This window comes from Ostrea edulis, chromosome 1, assembly GCF_947568905.1.
Source record: "Ostrea edulis chromosome 1, xbOstEdul1.1, whole genome shotgun sequence".
NCBI lineage: Eukaryota > Metazoa > Mollusca > Bivalvia > Ostreida > Ostreidae > Ostrea > Ostrea edulis.
Window position 1 is genome coordinate 58,803,685 of NC_079164.1, and position 23,407 is coordinate 58,827,091.

Consider the following 23,407-nt stretch of genomic DNA (forward strand, 5'->3'; position numbering starts at 1 on the left):
TTCTACTTTGCAAACATCACTCACAATTCCCAAGTCAAAAACTGATCAGTTAGGGCCGTCCACCAGTGTCAAAATCAACAAGCAAAATAATGGAGCTTTCTGTCCACCTGGTCATGTCCTACATGAGATTAAGACCTAGCAACACAAGTACTTTACTTGTACATATCAAACTTGAATCTACTCTATGTCAGGAATATTTCATGTAAATTTCTACTTTTCTGGCTCAGTGGTTCTTGAGAAGATTGTTAAAAATTTTCCAAATATACAGTGGAACCCCGTTATTACGTTCCCCCTTTAATACGTTAGTCCGCATATTACGTTGAAATTTCAAAGCACAAAACCATTTCTTAACAAACCTATATAAAATAGACCTCGTTATTACGTTGTCCTAAGATGCCGGGACTCGGTATTACGTTGTAAAAATTCCAACGAAAACGTAATAAACCCCTAATTATTCAATAGTGATTCTCAAAATAATAAGCCATTCACACCTTGACTGCCTGAGGCAGTCACCACGTAAATTTCCTGGTCTGTTTGGGGATTAGAGACGCTTGACTGATCACACTTCGATATATATAGCGACATCAATACAGGTGAATACCCCGTATCGAAGCCAGTGATAAACAATTAAATTATGTTTATTTAGAAATTGTACTCTATAAAATTTACTTCATTTTTCATATTTTGATAATCAAAAAAATAATTTCTCAACCACCTGCGTGTTCAGCATAGTGTGATTACCTTCGCTATTAAAACTCTATTTACGGACAGCTTTGGTACCAAACATGAAAGACAAGATTTATCATAGCAATGTTAAAACCGCTTGGGTAACTTCTTGGACATAGGTGACTAAAGGTGTTCAATTAAAAAAATGTCCGTTGTTTGGACATGCAGCTTGGGTGTTCGTAAATGTTGTCCATACATACACCAATCAAACTGTCCTGTGTTATTGGCCGATTCGTGCACGGCATTTACCTCAGTGAATATTCTAAAATGCCTTGATGCACATGTGATTTTAGTGCCATCATTTAGCGTTGTAAATGAAATCTTTGTGCATCATTATATTTTTTTTCGTTCGTGAGAAAAGTGTGTAAGTGTTGGGTATCATGTGCGTTTTGTGTCTATAGTTTTGTTGTTTTTTGGGTGGGATTTTTTTTTATTGCATTGTGTAATTAGAGAACTTAATAAAAACGATGTTTTATTATTTGTTTTAATACAAATGTTGAATACGAACCCGAACGAGTTATTGAGAGAAATTTACATGAACGCATTGTTTTAAAGTTGAACAAAATGGCGGTCCAAACGAATGCAGAAAAAGCAACGTTTGTCAAAACATCCTTATGTATCCTACACCAGAAATAAAGAAAAGGGATAAGAACATGAAGAATTACGGACATTAAAGATAAGATGTAAATAAAACAAAGTATCATAGTCTTTTAAACAAAGAAACAGTAAAGATATATTCACACACCCCTTCACGCAGTACCAACGGACGATATACAATTTCCAAATGATATTTTTAACGGATTTCACTGGGAACGTTTATTACGTTGACCCCGGTATTACGTTATTTTATCGTGACAAAATGGAAAACGTAATAACGGGGTTCCACTGTATCTTGAATGTAAAACTTTGATCCCCTATTGTGGTCCAACCCTACCCATGGGGATCATGATTTGGACAAACTTAAATCTGCACTATGTCAGGAAACTTTCATGTAAATTTCCATTTTTCTAGCCCAGTAGTTGTTGAGAAGAAGATTTTAAAAGATTTTTCCAATATATTTCCAAGTAAAACTTTGATCCCTATTGTGCCCCCAACCAACTCCCGGAGGCCACGATTTGAATAAACTTGATTCTGCACTATGTCAAGAAGCTTTCACTTAAACTTTTCTGGCCCAGTGGTTTTTGGGAAGAATTTTAAATGAACCCACCCAAGTTTTGCATTTTTGTGATCATCTACCCTTTCAAGAGAGCATCATTCTTCATTTGAACAAAATAGAAAGCCCTTCACCAAAGGATGCTTTGTGCCAAGTTTGGTTGAAATTGACCCAGCGGTTCTAGATAAGAAGTCGAAAATGTAAAGAGTTTACAGACAGACGGACGCCAGACAAAAAGTGATCAGAGAAAGCTCAAGTGAGCTAAAAAAAAAAAGGTCAAAATCAACAGTCTGGAAAATCATTGCGAACCCTAATAATGATTTTTACTGCATATAAATTTGTAAAATCATGATTTTGCAGACAAATGTATGTCTATTGTACTACGAACATTTATCTAGATTTGTTCCAAATTACATGTATATACTAAAAACAAATTACTGTTTGACAGCATATCCATGAAGGTAAATATAGACTATGTCCATATATATTGACTTCATTTACATGTGTTGATTCACATTTCAGAATGATAAGGGTGGTTTCCAGGTAATTAATACAGATTAATTTGCCTTCATGTCAGATTAATCTCATTTAATTGACGGAAGAACTGTTTTCCAATGTTGGCCGATCTAAAAATCGAACGAATTAATCAAAACCAAAGCCATCATAGTACGAGTTAATGTGCAGATAGCACTTCCTTTTCCGTCCCAGACACGAGCACTGAAACATAGCAGATGCTCTCTAAGAATTTTCCATCGACATCATCATCATGCCTCACAATAAGAGAATTTTCCATCGACATCATGAGAAGTACTACTCGGTTCTGTGGTGTAGTGGTTATCACGTCTGCTTTACACGCAGAAGGTCAGATTAGCACTGAAACATAGCAGATGCTCTCTAGAATTTTCCATCGACATCATGAGAAGTACTACTGACGGGGTGTAATTCGCCACTGTCGAGGAGGCCTCACAATAGGAGAAGCGGAAGGGAGTGATTTGAGAACTTCATCTTCCCAGCTCAAGCACGGGGGAGACGACGCGCCACGAGATACGGAACAAACAACCGCTCCAACACATCAACGTCAAATGCCACAGCAACAGTGGCTGACCCTATCGACCCACCACTTTGGGAATGCATCGACAAGGAAACAGGCACTCTATTGGGTGAGTCAGAAACCAATATTTTGCTACCTCCAGCTCCAGTCGACAAAATATTCCCACATACCCCAATTGGCGCCCACGTGCCACAAAATAAAATCAAAATATTCCCACATACAACACGTACAAGTAGTGCCGAAATCAGGGCTCTCCATTTCATAAATCTAATTCAAACCCCGAGTTTTTTTTTTTCAACCCAATTGGCGCCCACTTGCCACGTAAAATCTGGGAGGGTATATATATATTCATCGGTCTATCCTTTTAAAATCTGCGTGGGAAATCTAGGATCCCGTGGACACGCTCGGTCAGATTCATATACAGTTTTTTTTACTAAATTCATCATAACAAAAAGAGCCATGTACTCTAACAATTCCACACTGTGTTTGTGTGTTGGTGATCCCTTCTTTCTTTGCTTGTAACAGGTATATGTACTTTTCATGCTGCCCCTTGGGGGCCCCTGGTTGGGGGGTGGGGTGTTTTCTATACGCGATGACACCATGTGCCTAGTGAAGCGAATCCTCGCACATGTTGTCTATTGACGAATGAACGTCTGCCTGCAATTTTCTAGCATTAGGTTAGAAATGTACAAAACAAGGGTCCATGAACTCTTGAAATACTGGAGGGATTTAGAATGGCAGTCTACCGATCTGGGAATGGGTGGTTTACATATATGAACAGTCTCGGATCCACACTCATCTGGGGAATCATAAACCCTGGATAATTCTGTCCCTCACGACAATTACCTACCCACACAGGCCCAGAATCAACACTAATATATATCTTAAAGTTTGTCTGTATTAGGTGGGGGTGTAATTCCTCTTGCAACATATCTGTTGCCTATCTTGCTTGTTTAGACTTGTGTAATCCGGGCTATACGGACCGTGGATATCGGCCTGGATAGCTCAGTGGTTAGAGCACCTGACTGGTAATGCAGGGGTTCCGGGTTCGTTTCCCGGTCCAAACAAAAACAAAACAATCTCTCCTATACTGGGTTCGAGATTACCTCATGTCCGCAAGTCCGAGACAAAAAAAAAAAAAAAAGAAACAAAAAAAAAATTCTCTATAGCACTAGTCTGTACTAGAGCAAATCCGGAAATCAATCTTAAATTGGTTAAGATTTTGGCAAGATTTGTCTGAGTCTCTTAGATGTGTTAACTTAAATTGTGGTCGATTACTTGCTGGTTAAGTGTTTGCTGACTATGTCTTCCTGATCTTCCAAACACATGATGTGCCTTCGGGTCTGCCGTTCTTTGAACGAGCACAAATTCCTGTGGATTCGAACGCCGAATACGCATCACGAGTTCGAGGTGCAAGGATGGCAAGTAGTATGGTCTAAGAACATGCACGTTTGTGCGCATATGTTCTCGTCATACACGACTCAACACAGGATTTCGTAACACTTTTAGCCCATGGCTTGGTCAATAAAGTATGGTGGTCTTTCTCTTCTGCAGGTGTCAGAAACTGAATTGCTGGCAATTGTGACATGTTTGTTTCATTAATTACTATAAAAAATTCAGATCCTACAATATCATATACTGGACGGACTAGTGAAATGTTTTGCGTACTAGTGAACATCATTCGTGGCCAATCTGTGCGGCCTGGTGCTTGGAAAGGTAAATTTCGTACCCTGCTATATGTTGTTTGTTGTCGGTTCCTTTTTATTTCCATGCAGTATCACGGGTAGTGGGCCCCCTTCCAGGTATCTGGCTAGCTGCACGCATGGCGGATCTCACCTCAGATCTCCATTCTTTCCGGTCATGAGGGTCGGCAGTAGAGAGCTTCCATTCTCTACGATCTTTCTCCGTCAGCTCTCTCCAAGATAGCATTGGCCGACCAACTCTATGTCTCCCAGGAACTTGTATATTTAGAGCGCACTTTACGATGCTAGTATACTATACATCTATATATATATATCTACTACATTTGGTGCCGTTGACCACCCCTGGTCTTGCAGGTGAAGGTCCTGTCAGGGGCCAGAAGAATCTGGGTTATGTGTCTTCGAGGGCGAAGACTGTTTAAGGCAGGAGGAATATAGTAATTGGGCTATACGGTCCGTGGATATTGACCTGGATAGCTCAGTGGTTAGAGCACCTGTCTGGTAGTGCAGGGGGTCCTTGGTTCGATTCCCGGTCCAGACAAAGAGTTTCTCCTCTCTCCTATATATACTAATACATTTATATATTTACTACATTTGGTGCCGTTGACTACCCCTGGTCTTGCAGTCGCAGGTCCTGTCAGGGGTCAGAATCTGGGTTATGTGTCTTCGAGGGCGAAGACTGTTTAAGGAGGGAGGAATGTAGTAATTAGGGCTATACGGACCGTGAATGTCGGCCTGGATAGCTCGGTGGTTAGAGCACCTGACTAGTAATGCAGGGGTTCCCGGTACAGCCGAAGAAAGTTTCTCCTCTCTCCTATATATAATTCAATATATATATATACTACAAATTTGTTGAAATGATTTTCAACACACACTTGTAATTAATATCATTAATACTTCTCAAGAAAGACTAATTTTTTACTTGTTCAAAACGAGAGAATCACACAGATTGGCCAGAGACCAGGCTGTCTTAAACCTGACATTCAAACAAGTGTCCTCCATGGATGTCAGGATAGCATTAGCAGCATCTGCTACAAAACACACATCCTAAAAAACAAACAAAAAACACAAGACCTTAAAATCTAAAATCCACAAACACAACAGGGTATTATTTAATTTCGGAATAATTATATCACCAAGAAACCAATTAAATTTTGATTTCAGTCGTAGTGCGTGTTAGTTAGTAAATAAGTACATTAATTTTTAAATTTTCTTGCAGAGTGATGCACTAACTCAGGGTAGTAAGTCTTGATTTCATGAAAAAAAAAATTTTTTTTTTTACTTCATGTTTTACACTTAATCAATAAGTTTTGAATGTAATCTTATTAATGGAATGTTCTCAGTGTTTATTTGATTGTTTTATTTTATTGTTAAGTTGTGTTTCATTGTCTGTTAGCCTACTGTAATGTTGGGGTATGGGGGTTACTTCATTTCTCTGTTTGTGTTTTCATGTAGTGACGACATGCACTGAAGGGTTAGTGCCAGACATGAAATTCTGTGCAGAAGGGTTAGCTCGTTACATTCCATGACAGTCATGGCTTTGCCCTACTGCGCATGCTCAAGAATTTTGCTTTGGTCATATACTACCGTAATTCAAACTGCATTTCTCTATTGTTGAAGCGAAAAACACGATTTCACATCATATTTAAGCAATTTCCACAATTGATCATACATCCAGCGCCGTAAGATACACACCAGTGATCTGCCATAACTCGATATACAAGCCTGGCCTGCCCTCGCACTTCGCATCATGTACTTGTCTCAGCTCTGAGCAAATCATCACATAGAGGAGGAATAAACATATCTACACTTCTTCATCTCTTCAACTGCGACCATTTGCAACGATTTATATGAGGCAATATGACGGTCAAACTCTACAGGGACCAGTACGCCGCAATGTAAACACTCTCTCAATCTGGTATGGCTGCCGGCCGTGCCTGCTGCAGACTAAATATGAAGCGACATCACAAGTTTAATTGTGACTTAGCGCGCACACCGATTCCCGTACTTAAGTAATATAATGTAGAAAATATCAACATATTAAAATTATACGAATTTTATATTCATTTGTTCATCATTAAGTTCTCCTATATCAAGGTAAACACATATCACGGGCGCATATCCCATTGTATTACGGATCATCGAGAATAACAGATTGAAATCATTAGGTTTCATGATCCGCCCCTTGATTTAAGCCCGGCTTAAAAGCTCAAATTTAGTGTGCAAAGTCTTCAACTTGGAAGCCAGTGTGACGTGTTGTTGATTGTTATGTCACAATGAACCTTCCCTGTATCTTATAACAGTACTGTATTGGGGTTTAAAAGCAACCCTTGATCTATTATGGACAATGATCCCTTGTTTACCTAAGCAATTTTGGTCTCCTAATTACCAGTACCTGACACCGTGTTTACTTAGTGGCAAAAACTGTTATTGTGGGATTCTGGTATAATTCCTTGTATCAACAATAGAGTTTTTAAGAGTCAAGAATGATGATCTAAATCATCTGTTAATATTCAATCTTTTATGAAATATATTTCAGCCGGTATACATATGAATATTTCAATATTAAATCGGGTTCGTAATTCGATCAACTTTACCGATAAACGATAGATTAGTTGAATTGGTAGTATTAGTTACCGGTATTTAAATAATTTTTAACTAGATAAAATATGTAAATACTTGTACTTTATACATAATTTTAAAATACATAAACAATACAATATGTCTAGATATTTGTGAACAATAACCCATTTGTGTGGTAGTTCATGATAATCGTCGGAGTAGTTTAAAAAACACTACAGAAAAATACCAATCTTCTTAGGACGCGCCTATAAGTCGGACATAGAGTTTTGGACCAAAAATTGACTCCCAAAAATCCGACTTATAGGTGAGTATATACGGTAATAGTCATCAAGTTTTAATACCTTGTGACCAGAGTCCACAACTTCTGAGGTAAGTTTACTCATTACTTCAATATTTTTATTCCATATTTATTCCTAAAATAGCCAACGTACAAAGTTCTTACAATTTATATTAGAATTTACTGTGATAGTTCTTGTGAGTATACAATACATTCATGTGCCATCTTATTTCAAATGTATATGTATTTACCTAAACGTAAATGTACGGTGTACTGTTCATGCCAGACTATAGGGAAACGCCCAGAGTACGCAGTAAAATGCTATTTAGTAAAGTATAGCATATATGCAGTAAAATGCAGCATGTAAAGTGTATATGCAATAAAATGCAGTGTGTAATGTGTATATGCAGTAAAATGCTATTAAGTATATATCGTATAGTAAAGTATGCAGTAAAATGCAATGTGTAAAATGTACCTGCAGCAAAATGTAGTCTGTGTAAAGTAAAGTGAAGCAAAGTTAGTGTTGTATGTGTATTGTGTATTGTAACAGTATACCTGTATCTAAATTGTTTTTACAAATTTTATCGTTACAGATCCCTTCTTCATTTGACTCCTTTTTGAAGTACAGAAAAGGATGATGAACATTTGTGTATAACTCTAATGTATTAAAACAGTATAAACCATAAAACTTGTCTTGCTAATTTAATGCCTGGTGACCATCCTGCGACATGCAGCAGGCACGGCCGGCGGCCATACCAGATTGAGTGTTTACATTGCGGCGTACTGGTCCTTGTAGAGTTTGACCGTCATATTGCCTCATATAAATCGTTGCAAATGGTCGCAGTTGAAGAGATGAAGAAGTGTAGATATGTTTATTCCTCCTCTATGCGATGGTTTGCTCAGAGCTGAGACAAGTGCATGATGCGAAGTGCGAGGGCAGGCCAGGCTTGTATATCGAGTTATGGCAGATCACTGGTGTGTATCTTACGGCGCTGGATGTATGATCAATTGTGGAAATTGCTTAAATATGATGTGAAATCGTGTTTTTCGCTTCAACAATAGAGAAATGCAGTTTGAATTACGGTAGTATATGACCAAAGCAAAATTCTTGAGCATGCGCAGTAGGGCAAAGCCATGACTGTCATGGAATGTAACGAGCTAACCCTTCTGCACAGAATTTCATGTCTGGCACTAACCCTTCAGTGCATGTCGTCACTACATGAACACACAAACAGAGAAATGAAGTAACAACCCCCATACCCCAACAGTACAGTAGGCTAACAGACAATGAAACACAACTTAACAATAAAATAAAACAATCAAATAAACACTGAGAACATTCCATTAAAAAGATTACATTCAAAGCTAAAACAGTAGAAAAATTTTTTTTTCTTGAAATCAAGACTTACTACCCCGAGTTAGTGCATCACTCTGCAAGAAAATTTAAAAATTAATTACTCATAAATTCAAGAGTTTCGAGAAAATTATCAAATTCAAAATTGTAAAACTCCTCATTTGAACTTCAATGCAAAAACTGTCTAATTAAATAGGCAGAAAGAGCATACCCGAAAATGGTTTACAGTAAAAGTGTAAACTAAAAAACCCAAGGCTGTCCACCAGAACTATGAGTAAAATTTGAGAAAAATAATCCTTCATTATTTACTTGTGTGGGATAAGGAAATTCCACCTCTGGAACAAGATTGGCTGTCTAAGACTTGGCAAAGCCTCATCCTAGACTGTGAATCTTGTCCCCTTGGTGGAATTTCCCCATCCCACACTCACACTATAAGTCTAATGAAAGATTTTATTAGTCTTACAATGCTCCAACATCATTGACATAGTTGCCAACCTCCAACATGTAAGAAGAGGGTCATGACCCTCTTTGGAAAGCAAAAAATCTGGTCATAATGCATAACAGCATTCACGACATATTTATTAGGATTACATGCGTTATAAGTGTTTATATTTCAAAAATATTAACAACAGAAATGTGTGTTTTGTGTACTATTTTATTGAAGAGAAGCATTGTAACTGATAGTGGCATATTTTGATTTTTTCAAGACTGATGGAGATGGACAATATACAAGGCGGGACACAAATTGATTAAATTTACATGATAAGAGGGCATCTACAGTTTCATTGTTTATCTCAGATCTGCATGAATTCAGTGTGTATTTTCTTTATATGACAGTGATTAGATGACTATAGGGTATATTTTACATAATTTTGCATTTAGGAAATTTAGCTCCAGACCCAATAGACAAGTGCGACTTAAACAATGCAGCTTCATGCTGTCCTCAATAACTTTTTTTTACCCATGAAAAGTCGTTTTCCCAGATTTGTTGGTAGGAACATATGCATCAATCTTTTTGTTTTTGTTGGCGTGTCTGCTGGCCTTGATAACGATCTCTTCCTGGTGGAAGCCATTCTACATAAGGAGTTTAATCCCTGATTTGTCAAAACAACTCACAGATAATTGTTAACACCTGCTTTGATAACTTATCTGTAATGTACATGGCCATCAGCATTGTTTACGAAGATCCAAGGTTGTGTTGCAAACTGGGAATTATACGCGCGAACTATTTCATAAAACCAAATCCGGAAATTGGGTGAAAGGCATGACCCGCTGGGTCATAAAAAATAATCGGGTTACGGGTTGAAAATTCGGGTAAAACCTGACACAATCAGGTTAGTTGGCAACTATGATCATTGACTGTGATGTCACAATATATTTTTGTAGATTTTTTAAAACCATTTACGTTACACAGTGAAGTAAAATAATTTGTATTTAATAGCTTTTTAGTTTAAACATATTTTATTGAGAAACTCAATAGGATTGGGCAACAGGCATAGCGTAATCAAAGGTAGGCCCTCTGGTGGACAACCTTGGGTTTTGTAGTTTACACTAATAGTGTAAGGGCTGTTCCAGAAATGATCAAATGGGGGGGGGGGGGGGGGGGGGGGGGGGGGGTCGGGCGGCAAATGATGTTTTTTTGTGTGGGTGGTCGTATTTTTTCATATTTTATTGGTCCGTGGTTGGACTGTTAAAAAAATATTTATTATGGGTAGTGGGACGGTAGTTTCTATTGTTTTATTTTGTGCCTCGTGGGTGTTAAGTTTTCAGAATATTTTTATTGTCGCTCTTGTGTTGGTTACAAAACATCGGAGGGAAAATTGAAAACGTGCTTTCGAAATGCTGCTTTCGAAATCGGAAATCGGAAGTAACATAGAACTATTCGAGTTGTCGCTCTTTGCAGCGCATAACTTTCCATTACGGCACTCTTCAAATTAGAGGCGCGTTTAGTAGGGTCCCTTGGGATGTGATGGCGGCGAACTCTGTTCTGTAGATTATTACAGTTTACAGTGCATCGATTTTGGGAATATTTTGACACCAATAGGTATTACGTTTTCTAATAAAAATAGGCAAACCTTAGTTGATTTATACGAGGGTACCGATGCGTTATATTTATCAGTCAGTGTGATGGTGATATAGAGGCCTCTGGGTGCGGGCTCCATTAGAAGACGAACGATTCGTGGAAAAACATATCCATACCCATTTCATGATAATAACATCGCTTGGACTCCCAATCTTTCCAACATTCCTGCCATAGATGCCTTTGATTGTTGATGTGACATCGTTTCTTCAGAACTACTGTGATACAATGTCGCACACTGCCACAGGCATTACCGCGTCATTGACTAATATGTTGACGGTGCTACCGTTTGAGCAAGGGCAGCTTCATATATGTACAAATTTTGTAATGTTCATGCTTTGATCAGGTTCAATTTAAACAATATCTATTTGCAAAAATACTTATTACATGAATATTCTCCCAGGGTTTTATATTAAAAATCATTAAAACATGTATACATGAATGTGATTTAAATATTTTTATGCTATATATACATTTTATTTCTGCTGCCTTCACTGTGACTTGCTTAAACTTTGATGCACAACCTGTTCTGAACTGTATGTTCTCAGCCTCTACTTCCTTTTTTCTACTCTCAATCTTTTCAAGTTAATATGTTGTACGGTGTGACCATTGAGACGAGCGAAGCCCATTAACATCTTGCAACACGACTTTTATCCGCCTCTTCATTTAACGCGGGAAATATAACGCGCTTGGTGTAAACAGTTACAAATTGTGACGTCAGATTAGCTGCAATGTTTTCTCTTCTCTCAAACCAAGCAAAAACAAAACGTTTGAAGCTATGAGAAAGCTTGTCTTGAATTTAAAAACGTTAATTGTACTTTCTAAACAATCTAATTATTTTAATTACGGGATTGTCAATGAAGTATACCGCAGTGACAGCGACATTTTTCCGGAGGCATTATGGGTAGTCCCCATCATTTTTCAGCTGATGAAGAGCAAACCACATGACTCTATTGCGTAATCATTGGAGCGAGCTCGTCGCGCAGCTTCGCGACGCGAGCTTTGCTCGCTACTAATTGTATGATAAAAATGCCCAAACCTTTCAAGTTTGTAAAACTATGTTTAAACAGCACTGTCTTTGAACACAAAACGCATTTCAATATATCATGAAAATTTTAAAATAAATCGATAAATTCAACTATTTGGCATTTATATGCTGTTGTAGTGATGATACATTAATTAAGATCAATTTACAAAACTAGAATTAAGGATTTTTCAGTCGTTAATTTATTAGGCAAGTGGCATGGGGTTGGTTATCATGAGGGGGGGGGGGGGGGGGTTGGGGTTGTCATCGTGGTTTGCATTACCGGACATGTTAAAAGGAAATGGATTGAAGCACTTGTTATTTTTAGTCGCGGGAAAAAACCCAAAGATTTTTAAAAAATGTCTTCAATCTGATCGATTTTTTGTAATTTTTTAAATAGCACTAATTCAGTACCTGTGATCCCTCCCATATTCTAACAATTTTTAAGAAGTGAGTCTGCCCTCCTTGTTTTTTGGTTAAAATAATAAATTCCTATTGAGAATTTAGTATTTTAATCGATTACGTATGCCTAATGTTCACGTAATAATAATGTCCCGGTAGTATGACTAATGGTGCACTAAATTTTGGAGCTAGAAGGCCACAAGATTAGGATGATATTCCGCTTAAGTTCACAATCATATTCCAAGGTGTGACTTGGCGAGATCTCAGCCATTTTTGACAAGGGACTTCTGGGATTGGCATCAAAAAATTTTCCTTTTTAGAGGTTGAGATTTAGCTCGGATTATTTCCCGCGCTCTAGTCATTAGAGCTCGCAGTACGAGCCAGCGCTCGCTACTAGAATGTTTGTCCCGAAAACATCGCGAGATTTATACTGTTTTCATTTTTTAAAATATTTTTGTGGTGGGTCAGGTTAGGTTTTTTTTTAATTAGATAGGTCATTGTAAAATGAGTTATATTAATTTGATGGATCATGGGGCAATTTTTTATTTTTTTTGATGTGTTCTTGGTATATACAAAAGGTGTCCCCCTACCCCCCTCATGTATTTATTTCTGGAATAGCCCTAAACCATTTTCGAGTATTTCGAGGATTTTGATCATTGTTAATTTTCTCAAAGCTACTAAATCTATGCACTAAAATGTGAAAAAAATACTCCTTAATTATTTACACATGTGGAATAGGAGAAATTCCACCTCTGGTACAATATTCGGTGTCTCGGACTCCACAGAGCCTCGTCCTAGACAACAAATCTTGTCCCCTCGGTGGAATTTCCCAATCCCACACTCGTACTAATTTTATTAGATCTTCAGTTCTATAGTTCTATCTATGTTAGCCTCACCTCTCTTAAACATGGGAACAGGACAAAAACACCAACAGTCCTAAGGGCAGAGGACCTCACTATCTTGTCTTCCTCTGACGTCAGTCCCAAAATTAATGTAATGCACAACACTTGTTTGTCCATCTGAAGGACAAAGACTACCATCAAGCATAATATTACATACTGTTTTTTACACAATATCTATTAGCAAAATAAAAATATGCTGAGAAACAATAATATAAGTGTCATTCTTACTGGTAGTGCAGCATACACCTCTGGTCCAATGTTGGACACACAGTCACATGTTGTGGCCTTAACAGCACAATGGCCTTCTGTCTGAAGAATGTCAGCAATGGCACCATTCAACAGAGAAATCCAGAAATTGGTCACCTAAATTGTACAAAGAGTTCATTACTAGAGGACAACTCAATAGAAATTTGTATCTGTTTTTTGGTAAAAAATTTATGATGATTCATACTAGGAAACAGGGACATGAATTTATTAGAATTGTATTTGAGTCAAGCACAGAGGATGACCCCTCAATTTTACTGGTGACTGGCACTTAATTTTAAGATATCAACCAGAATCCACATCCTTTCGAGTAATTCTAAGTCATTGATGATAAGTCTGTACATCATTGAAAAAGTCCATGTGGGTAGCATTAGTAAATGTACAAGAGGTCTATGGGCCACATCGCTCACCTGAAACAATATTTAAAGATTTTTCCTGCATGTAAAACTTTTATCCTTAATATGGTCCCAAGCTACTCCTGGGAAGGGGGATGCTTTTTACAAACATAAATCTGTATTATGTCAGAAAGCTTCCATGTAAAGGTAAACTTTTCTGGCCCAGTGGTTCTTGAGGATTTTTTAAATATTTCCCCTGTATGATTGTATGTAAAACTTTGACCCCCAATAGTGGCCCCATCCTACTCCCGGGCGCCATGGTTTTAACAAACTTTAATCTGCATTATATCATGAAACTTTCATGTAAATGTAAACTTTCCTGGCTCAGTGGTTCTGGTTGAGAAGATTTTAAAGATTTTCCCTATATATTCCCATGTAAATCTTTGATCCCTATATATCTTTGATCCCTATTGTGGCCCCATCCTACCCCGGGGGCCATGGTTTTAACAAACTTGAATCTGTGCTATGTCAGGAAGCTTTCATGTAAAAATAAACTTTTCTGGTCTAGTGGTTCTTGAGAAGATTTTTTCTCTTATACATTTGAATGTACAATCTGCACTATGTCATGAAGCTTTCATATGAATTTCAGCTCTTCTACTCCAGTGGTACTTGAAAAGATTTTTAAATGACCGCACCCTATTTTTGCATTCTTGTGATTATCTTCCCTTTAAAGGGGACATGGCCCTTCATTTGAACAAACGTGAATCTCCTTCACCCAAGGATGCTCTGTGCCAAGTTTTGTTGAAATTGGCCCATTGGTTCTGGAGAAGAAGATGAAAATGTGAAAAGTTTACGACACTGGACAAATTTCAATCAGAAAAGCTCACGTGAGCCTTTGGTTTAGGTGAGCTAATAAAATGTGGTTTAAAAAGAAGAAATTCTCATCTTGGTGTGTTATAACTTCAAACGTCCTTGCTTTGACTGTTAGCAATATCTGGTGTTGGCGTTACACAGCGATCTTATATGGTGAATAAAGAGTACATATTTTCAGAAAAATCCAAACACTAGTTTTTCAGAGGATAATGTCTACAGACAGACATGCTGATTCCAATATAACTTCCTCTTTAAACTTCCTTTGAGGGGGATAAAATGAAAGAAAACTCTATATGAAAACATGTGTGAACATCCAAAATCTGACTGCTATGAACTTGACATTGTACCTGCTGTAGAGATAGTCTGCCTGATGAATCTGTCAGCTCTGAGGACTGGATCTCTCTCTGCAGAGCCTGGGTCAGGTCATCAACAAGCTACATATAGCATGCAAAACATTCATGAAAGACAATCACATGGACTAAATACTGTAGATCCTAATTAAAGTGAGGAATTAATATCTGCATAAAATCATCAAAAGCAACTTTCATGGATTCTAAAATCTAGAGCTCACTTGCTTTGCAAATCATACTATTTGTGTAATTATAATACATGAATGGTAGAGCAAACCTTTAACCATTTTAAACACTTCTTGTGTAGGAATTTTAAATTGAATCAAATATTTTACTACAATCATTTCCGTTTACCTATATGTTACAGTAAAACTTTGTTACTGTGAATTCCTGGGGTCCCATTGATTTACTTGTTTATCTCATGAATTAGCTGTATCTGTTTAACAAATTATTTTCACAATGAATTTGGTTTATTAAGGCAAATTACACAATCTTTGCTTACAAATAAAATTGATAATTACCATAAAGATTAATTTTTTAATATCCTGCTTATATAATAAACATGAACATTTAATAACTTAACATTTTGGCCCCATCCTAACACCAAAACCCTATACTCTTGATATCATCAAATTTATAATTTTGGTAAAGGACTACCTGTTCTTTCTAAATATCCATTTAGTTTCAATTACCGTAAAGTATTGTGTATTATGCGCAATTTTTTTTTTAGAATTCTTACCTAGAAAGTGGGGGTGCGTACAATCCATGTGACTCAATATATCATCCTTTTTTTAACAGGTTTTAGTTCATGTCACCAGTGACGATTTTCACTGTCATAGCTCTTATCAGTTTGCTCTATGCAAAATACTGCCGGATTTTAATCGCGTTATTTGTATGCTAATACATGTATAGCAATTACAAGCACCTAGACTAAACATTTACATAATAAATTATTTTGAAAACATTTAAGTGTTTGAAAACAAACTTCATATTTTCTTGGTTGCCGCCGCCATATTTGTTTAAACTTGTGGTCGGACCGACTAAACTAGTAACTATATGACAGTACGGCAGTGAATGGCTGCTAGGTAGGACTGAAAGAAAAGAAATAAATTCATTTTTCTTCATAATTTGTTGTTTACTTGATATACGCTCCTGTTGAAGCTGTAGTGGATTAATTTATGAAGAAAGGCAACTTAGAAAAATCGTTAAGTACAGTGTATATGCGTATATTCAGAAGAGAAAATTTTTAAAAAAATAAAATCAAAAATATCTGTGTGGTCTTTTGTTATGTATTCTGAATCGCTGACTTCTTTTAAAGCAACTAATATTGGATGTCCCTTATTTGTCTTTGAAATAAATTGTACCATTTAATTACATGTCGCCGGTGTGTACCCCACTGTTTATTTAACAATTTACCCAGGCCTGTTTTGTATCTGCCTAGTACTGAAGTGTCAAAACAGAGAAACGGAAATTCAGTTTAAAATTTTATTACGAGAACATATTCATGCCGTTACATATTATAAAATAAAACACTGAGCATTAAGTATCGTAATATAGTAAAATACATAAGCACTACATAAAATGAACTGTATATTAAACTAGTAATTTATGTACAACACAGGTTTTAGCTTCAAATACATTCCCTAAGGTCTGCCTCTGTAAATCCACAAAATTCTTCCTCGCTATCACTTTCAAATAGTTTTTGGTAGTGTGAATATCAGTGTCCGCATATTGGAGGCTGTCTGGTGATTCGTCTACGTCATTTTCATTTTCTTCTTCAGTTGAGTTGTATCGTCTTCCCATAGCATATCATCCTCAGTTCCATCCATTGCGTTGGATATTCCACACTTCTTGAATGATTTAATGATAATTTTTTTTGGTATTTCTTCCCAAGCGTCAACAAATCATTGACAAATTGTTGTTAAATCCACTTTTCTCTGCAACCCCGACTTTGTATAAGTGTGCTCCCCATGAATCATCCAGTCATTCCACTTCTTCCTCATAAGGGATTTCATAGAAGCCATACCCCCGGGAATGATAGCGGGTGTCATCTTTATTTCTATGAGATGTCTCTTTGTTTTTTCAGTCTTATGGCATCGAAATGCGTCCAGAACTAGAAGGCTTTTCTGTGTAAAATTAGGTCTTCTGTTCCATACAGTTCTAATCCAATCTTGAGTTAGATCTTCATCCATCCAAGGGCCTCTGTAGCCGAGTGGTTAGAGCATCGCGCTCAAAATCACACAGCCTCCCACCTCTGTCGGCACGGGTTCGAATCCTGCTCGCGCCGGTAAGTGAGAAAGTTTCCCAGTTTACTTTCGGAAGGTCGGTGGTCTAGCTCTTCCTAGGTACATTGTATCTGGGTTCTCTCTTCCACCAATAAAAAAAATGGGCGCCACCAAATGACTGAAAAATTGTTGAGTGCGGCGGAAAACATCAATCAATCAATCAATCATCCATCCATCCCTTGTCATGTGTCCTAACCAAAATTCCTTTAGGGAACGTTTCCTTAGGGAGAGTCTTCCTCTTGAATATGACATAGGGTGGCAATTTCCCTCCGTCAGCGGTGCATGCCAGCATAACTGTAAATCTGTTCTTGTCATTTCCCGTTGTCTTGATGTTAACCATCTTTGCACCTTTATTGTCGATAGTCGATGTGTATGGAATGTCGAATGTCAGGGGTGTTTGGTCTGCATTTCCTATCTGTGAACAGGGATAATTGTGTCTCTTTCTTTGAGTGATTATGAATCGTTGAAAGTTGGTCACTTTGTCCTCGTAGTCCTCTGGCAGTCTCTGAGCGATGTGGGTTCGTCGTCTGATAGAAAGGTTGACGCATCTAAAAAATCTGTATACCCATCCCTTTGATGCTTTGAAACCTGTTATCTTCTTCTTTTTGGCTGTGATTTTTGCTTTAATTTGTAATTCTGTCATAGAAACTGCAATTCCTTGTTTTTTTATTTCGCGAATGTCTGGATATTGTCTGGATATTGCCCCGCCCATGTTATTTTTTATTCTAATTGAATCAATTTGTTTTATAGTTACATACTCTACTTATATCTAATTTGATTCGTAATAGTGAACCCTGTTCAATAATTAAAGCAATTATATTATTATCTGATTCATCTTAACTCATCAGCTTCTGAACAATTACCAGGAAATGAGGAGACACTATACCCTTGGATATTTCAGATCAAAGCCCAAGCCATAATTATCATATGGGAATTTACGGAATCTGTTTAGATATTTTAAACAGCGAATGTTGAAGAGTTGTATGAGCATTCGGCTCAGCATTTGCTTAAATATAAAACACTGGGTTAATGTGGTTATCAACGTCCACCACTGTAAAAATAAAATAAATTTACAGATTGTTATCGGACACGAATAATAATTGAATCCATATTTTTTAAGTACATGTAAAACAAATTATCTTAAAAGATTATAATTGAATGAATAATTATGAAATAAGCACACACACATATAGCTGTTATTACCGTATATACTCGCCTATAAGTCGGATTTTTAGGAGTCAATTTTTGGTCCAAAACTCTATGTCCGACTTATAGGCGCGTCCTAAGAAGATTGGTATTTTTCTGGGTGGCGTAATGTAGTGTTTTTTAAATAACTCCGACGATTATCATGGACTACCACACAAATGATTATTGTTCACAAATATCTAGACATATTGTATTTTTTATGTATTTTAAAATTATATATAAAGTACAAGTATTTACATATATTTATCTAGTTAAAAATTATTTACATAACGGTAACTATTAATACTTTCAATTCAACTAATCTATTGTTTATCGGTAAAATTGAATTACGAACCCGATTTAATATTGAAATATTCATATGTATACTGTCTGAAATATACTTCATAAAAGATTGAATATTGTTAACAGATAATTTAGATCATCATTCTTGACTCTTAAAAACTCTATTGTTGATACAATGAATTATACCGGAATCCCACAATAACAGTTTTCGTGAGGCGCATGCCATTAAGTAAACACGGTGTCAGGTACTGATGATTAGGAGACCATAATTGCTTAGGTAAACAAGGGATCATTGTCCATAATAGATCAAGGGTTGCGTTTAAACCCCAAACAGATATGGCTTGGATATTGAGCACCTCATAATTATTAATTTCTCAAAATATTTTTTGAAACATAGGTAGAAACACTAGAGCATTGACTTGAAATTGTCAACCGATTCAGACAAAAATTTGTACCGACTTATAAGCAGGTCAATGGCAAATTCCTACAAAATAACCTTAATAAATACAACCGACTTATAGGTGGACCGACTTATAGGCGAGTATATACGGTATCTACTATCGACTTGAAACACATTTTATTTGAAACATATCGGTAATTATACAGAAACAATTATTGCTCAAGTATGGATTTTTTTTTAACATAAAAAACATTGGGCTCAATATATTTGCATAATTATAAATCACTGGTTTAATGTAATTTTTAATGTCCACCATCGTAAAAATAAAATGAATTTACCGATTGTTATGGACACAAATAATGCTTGCATACAAATTTTTGAATTCATCCTGCGAAATTTTACCTTAATTTCAGAAATTCACACACTCATTCTATCAATTTTTCAATGCGCACAATACATAGGACTAAGGTTTTTCCAGACATTTTTATTTTCAAAGTGGGGGGTGCGCATTATACACAAGTGCGCATAATACACGATACTTTACGGAAGTATCAATAGCACTAAAGAAGTTATTTAAGTGTTTTACACATAAACACTAAATAGTAAGTATGGCCCCGCCTTGGGGTCAGAACCCCTACCCTGGGGATCATGAAAATTAAAACCATTATTTTAATTCAATTGTCATATAAAGATTACATTATCGCACAAAGGGTGATCATGGTTAACCTTCAAGGCCTTTAAACGAAATATTGGATTACAACTTTGGTTATTTCAAACCCCTGGATATTTCGAAATTTTGTCAAAGACTCTCGGACTTTGAGATACAGATACTTTCAGAGTTCGAAATTGGTTTAAAACTTGGTATAGACGACGGGTCTATGCCAAAACAAGATGACATAGACTTCATCGAATTGGTATAGACCACAAAATTGAAAGAAAATAACACAAATTTAAAACATTTTCATTTACCTCTAATGTGCTTAGAAAGTATATTTTCTCATTTCCATAACAATATCCTCATAATGTTTATCAGACGTTGACTGACCATGCAGGTCCTTTGAGATAACTTTATTGCTTTAAATCTAGAAAATCGGCATAGACAATTTGGTCTATCTCAATTACAATTGGCATAGACCAGTGTCATTTGACATAGACTCAGTCTATGAACACTGTATTTTCTGTAATAGCAAACAGTATCATGATATTCTTCTTTACTATAATAAATAAAAAGAACACAGCATTACTAACCTTTGAGGTGTGCAAGCGCACAACCTGATCTTGGTCTGCAAAACACCTGAGAATCAAATCTTGAAGGATGGACAGACTGTTCCTACAATTAATAGCTGATGTGAAGATACATGAAAGTATACATGTAGATAAAATAAAGAAACCAGTAGGTATTGTTTATGTAAAAAAACCAAACTGGATCCCCCCCCCCCCCTTCAAAGTTTGATTTTCTTAAAATGAGGCAACAATAATGAGTGCAACAATATGATCGAGCAATATCAAGGGTCGGTGTGTACATGTCTTGTCAATGTCATCCGTCTTACATCAATATTGTACTCCTGAATATGAAGTCTTCGTGCTTAAGGGTTAGCAAGTCATTCAATCAAGATATGAACACACTTTTTAATCATTTGACAGCTTTTTGGTATTTTTATAATTCGTCCTTGAAGAAATGTGTCAAGGTCAAAAATTGTAATGCAGTGCATCTCAGCTTGATCTCATTGATGGATGTTACAACAAGTCTTCATGTCAAAAGGTTCTTGAGTTTTTTCTTAACTTGACCCTGAATGAAGAATGGGTCAAGGCAGGGTTCCAAATTACCGCTTGTCCACTCGTAGTGGCGACTATACTTTGCTTGTGGGCACCCCAAATTTTCATTCTCATCGCCCACTTGGTGACCGTAAATGTCTGATCAACATTTTTCTTTCCGACCGATCTGAGTCCTAATATAATCAAAGTTCAATTTCCAACTGAGGTTTTTGCCAATTGGCGAGACATTCCTGAGGGATCAAACCTTCCAGAACGTAAACCAGAATAAATTGAACAATGCAAGGGTTACTTCAAACGAAAAGAAAGCGTCTGTTTTTACCAAAGTGGAAAGAAGGGGAGAATATATGGCTCGAGGAGGGCGAAAAGGAGATGACATGAACATGTGCTGTGTGCACAAAACAGGACACGAAAGGTCCAATCATTATGACTGCTTGTCCGAGTTATAAACTTGACAGCATTGTAAAGCTGAGAAATTTCAAAATCGCATAAAACGTTTGAAGAAGTGTGTGTTAAAGTCAGATGCCGCGAAGATCACTGAGTCCATGAACTCTGATATTTTTGCTACTGGTTGACGAAATGTGAGTGGAAATTAGAGAGAGATAGAGAGATGTTTGAAAGAATTATGGAATTGGAAACAGAATTTGAATATTGATATTTTGATTTTTTAAATAAATTGCAATGTGACCTGATGTTTCTTTTTTCCCAATGGGGAAACAATAAACAAACTTTGAATGGAAAAACTAATATTTATGACAACTTCTGAAACGTCAGTGATGTTTTACACTTAAATTACAGTGTCTCCTTATATTGACTATAATCCCTCAAAGTTTCATGTCTGTATGTAAAAGTTTCCTATGAAAACCCACGGTGGACAAAACCAAAGTGGTTCAAACTTACTGTCTGGAAGTGAATTTTTGCGCATATCTCAGAAAAAGTAATAACCAAAATACCTGAAAATTTCAGGTTTATCAAATGTTTGAAAATGAATTCAAGAACAGAAATGACCAGCTAGGTTGCTATAAAGAATGTTACCTATCATAGAGCTAGACAGCAGTACAAAACATATATGTACTGGAAAAATGACATATTAAATGCAGAATTTTAAAAAAAAAAAAACAACAACAAAAAACCCAGACGCAGTTTTAAAATGTCACATGTTTTTTTTAACAACTATAATGTACAAGGTACGAAAAATGTCCAGTAAAAGCTGCAAGAGGAGTTGGTTACACAAAGTGGGTATCATGCTTAATTTAAAAAAAAAGATTGAGTTCAACTAGCTACATGTAAATTTTTCAAAAAATGTCTGATCACTTCCAAGAAGACATATGCACATCTTCAAATATGCTTCCATAACAGCTGTACAAGGTCTGAAGGATATCAAATAAATGTTGTTAGAGGAGTTGATTACAAAAATAGACACATCAGAAGACATGCTTAAAAAAAATTACAGTAAAGTTCAACTACACATAAATTTTTTGAAAAATTTCTGATCATTTTCAAAAAGACACATGCACATCTTCAATGTATCCATAACAAGTGTACAAAGTTTAAGGAATGTCAAGTTAAAGGTATAACAGGAGTTGATTACACAAAATAGGTACCGTCTATTCAAACATGCTTAAAAATGACTATTAAAGTTCAACTACATGTAAATTTTTCAAAAAATGTCTGATCACTTTCAAAGACATATGCACATCTTCAATGTGTCCATAACAACTGTAAAAAGTTTGAGGAATGTCAAGTGAGAGGTGTGAGAGGAGGTGATTACATGTAATAGGTACTGCCTTTTCAAAACATGCTTAAAAAAGAGGCCCATGGGCCACATCGCTCACCTGAAGCTTGAGCAAAACTATCATTTAATTAAATGTAATGACTAAAAATTTATTAATGATCAAACTTAAGGTAGCTCATTACACTAAATTTTTATTTAATGGCTCGTTAAAACACCTCTTATGAAGTATGATTTCACCATCAAAAAAGTGATACAAGCACTCAAGTATTTTATATGAATTTTTTGTGATTTATCCTGGAATGATAAAAAAAGTACTTTGTTTGCAAATAAGATACCCTAGAGTCCAAATTTCACTGTGATTTAATTGATGCATAATATGAATATCTAAGAAAATATATTTCTTAAATGACTCAGATAGACGTTCTAGTTTTTAAGATAAAAAAAATCGATATATGCACCCAGGGGTGAATAAGCCGAGTTGCATGGGATACAATTGTAAAGTCAGGAATGATGTGGCATATTTATAATTGTGAAGAGCTAATTTCAGTTTTAAACCTTTTTTCTCCAAAATCAATAGGGGCCTTGCTTTGCTGGTATCCAACAATATATCCAAGTTTCATTTGATTCAAATTAAAAATTTTCAAGTTATCCT

At 36.3% G+C, this 23,407-nt stretch overlaps 1 protein-coding gene and 2 non-coding genes across 8 annotated transcripts in view; 2 read left to right on the forward strand and 1 right to left on the reverse strand.

Annotated features, from left to right (window-relative positions):
* The window catches only part of LOC125649523 (HEAT repeat-containing protein 6-like), a 158,239-nt gene that overhangs the window by 45,266 nt on the left and 89,566 nt on the right, over positions 1-23,407 (reverse strand). For all 6 annotated transcript variants that reach the window (XR_008800191.1, XR_008800190.1, XR_008800189.1 and 3 more), the window contains 5 exons: positions 20,496-20,577; positions 15,072-15,158; positions 13,481-13,615; positions 13,247-13,369; positions 5,553-5,677 (listed from right to left, as the gene is read on the reverse strand). Coding sequence is in view for 2 of the 6 variants with exons in the window: in XM_048877095.2 (XP_048733052.1) it covers positions 5,553-5,677; positions 13,247-13,369; positions 13,481-13,615; positions 15,072-15,158; positions 20,496-20,577 (552 nt within the window). In the remaining 4 variants the exon portion in view is untranslated. The remainder of the gene's footprint in view (positions 1-5,552; positions 5,678-13,246; positions 13,370-13,480; positions 13,616-15,071; positions 15,159-20,495; positions 20,578-23,407) is intronic.
* Positions 3,925-3,997, forward strand: Trnat-ggu (transfer RNA threonine (anticodon GGU)). The gene has a single exon. It is a non-coding gene; the product is annotated as a tRNA-Thr (tRNA).
* On the forward strand, positions 5,098-5,171 carry Trnat-ggu (transfer RNA threonine (anticodon GGU)). Its single transcript has one exon. It is a non-coding gene; the product is annotated as a tRNA-Thr (tRNA).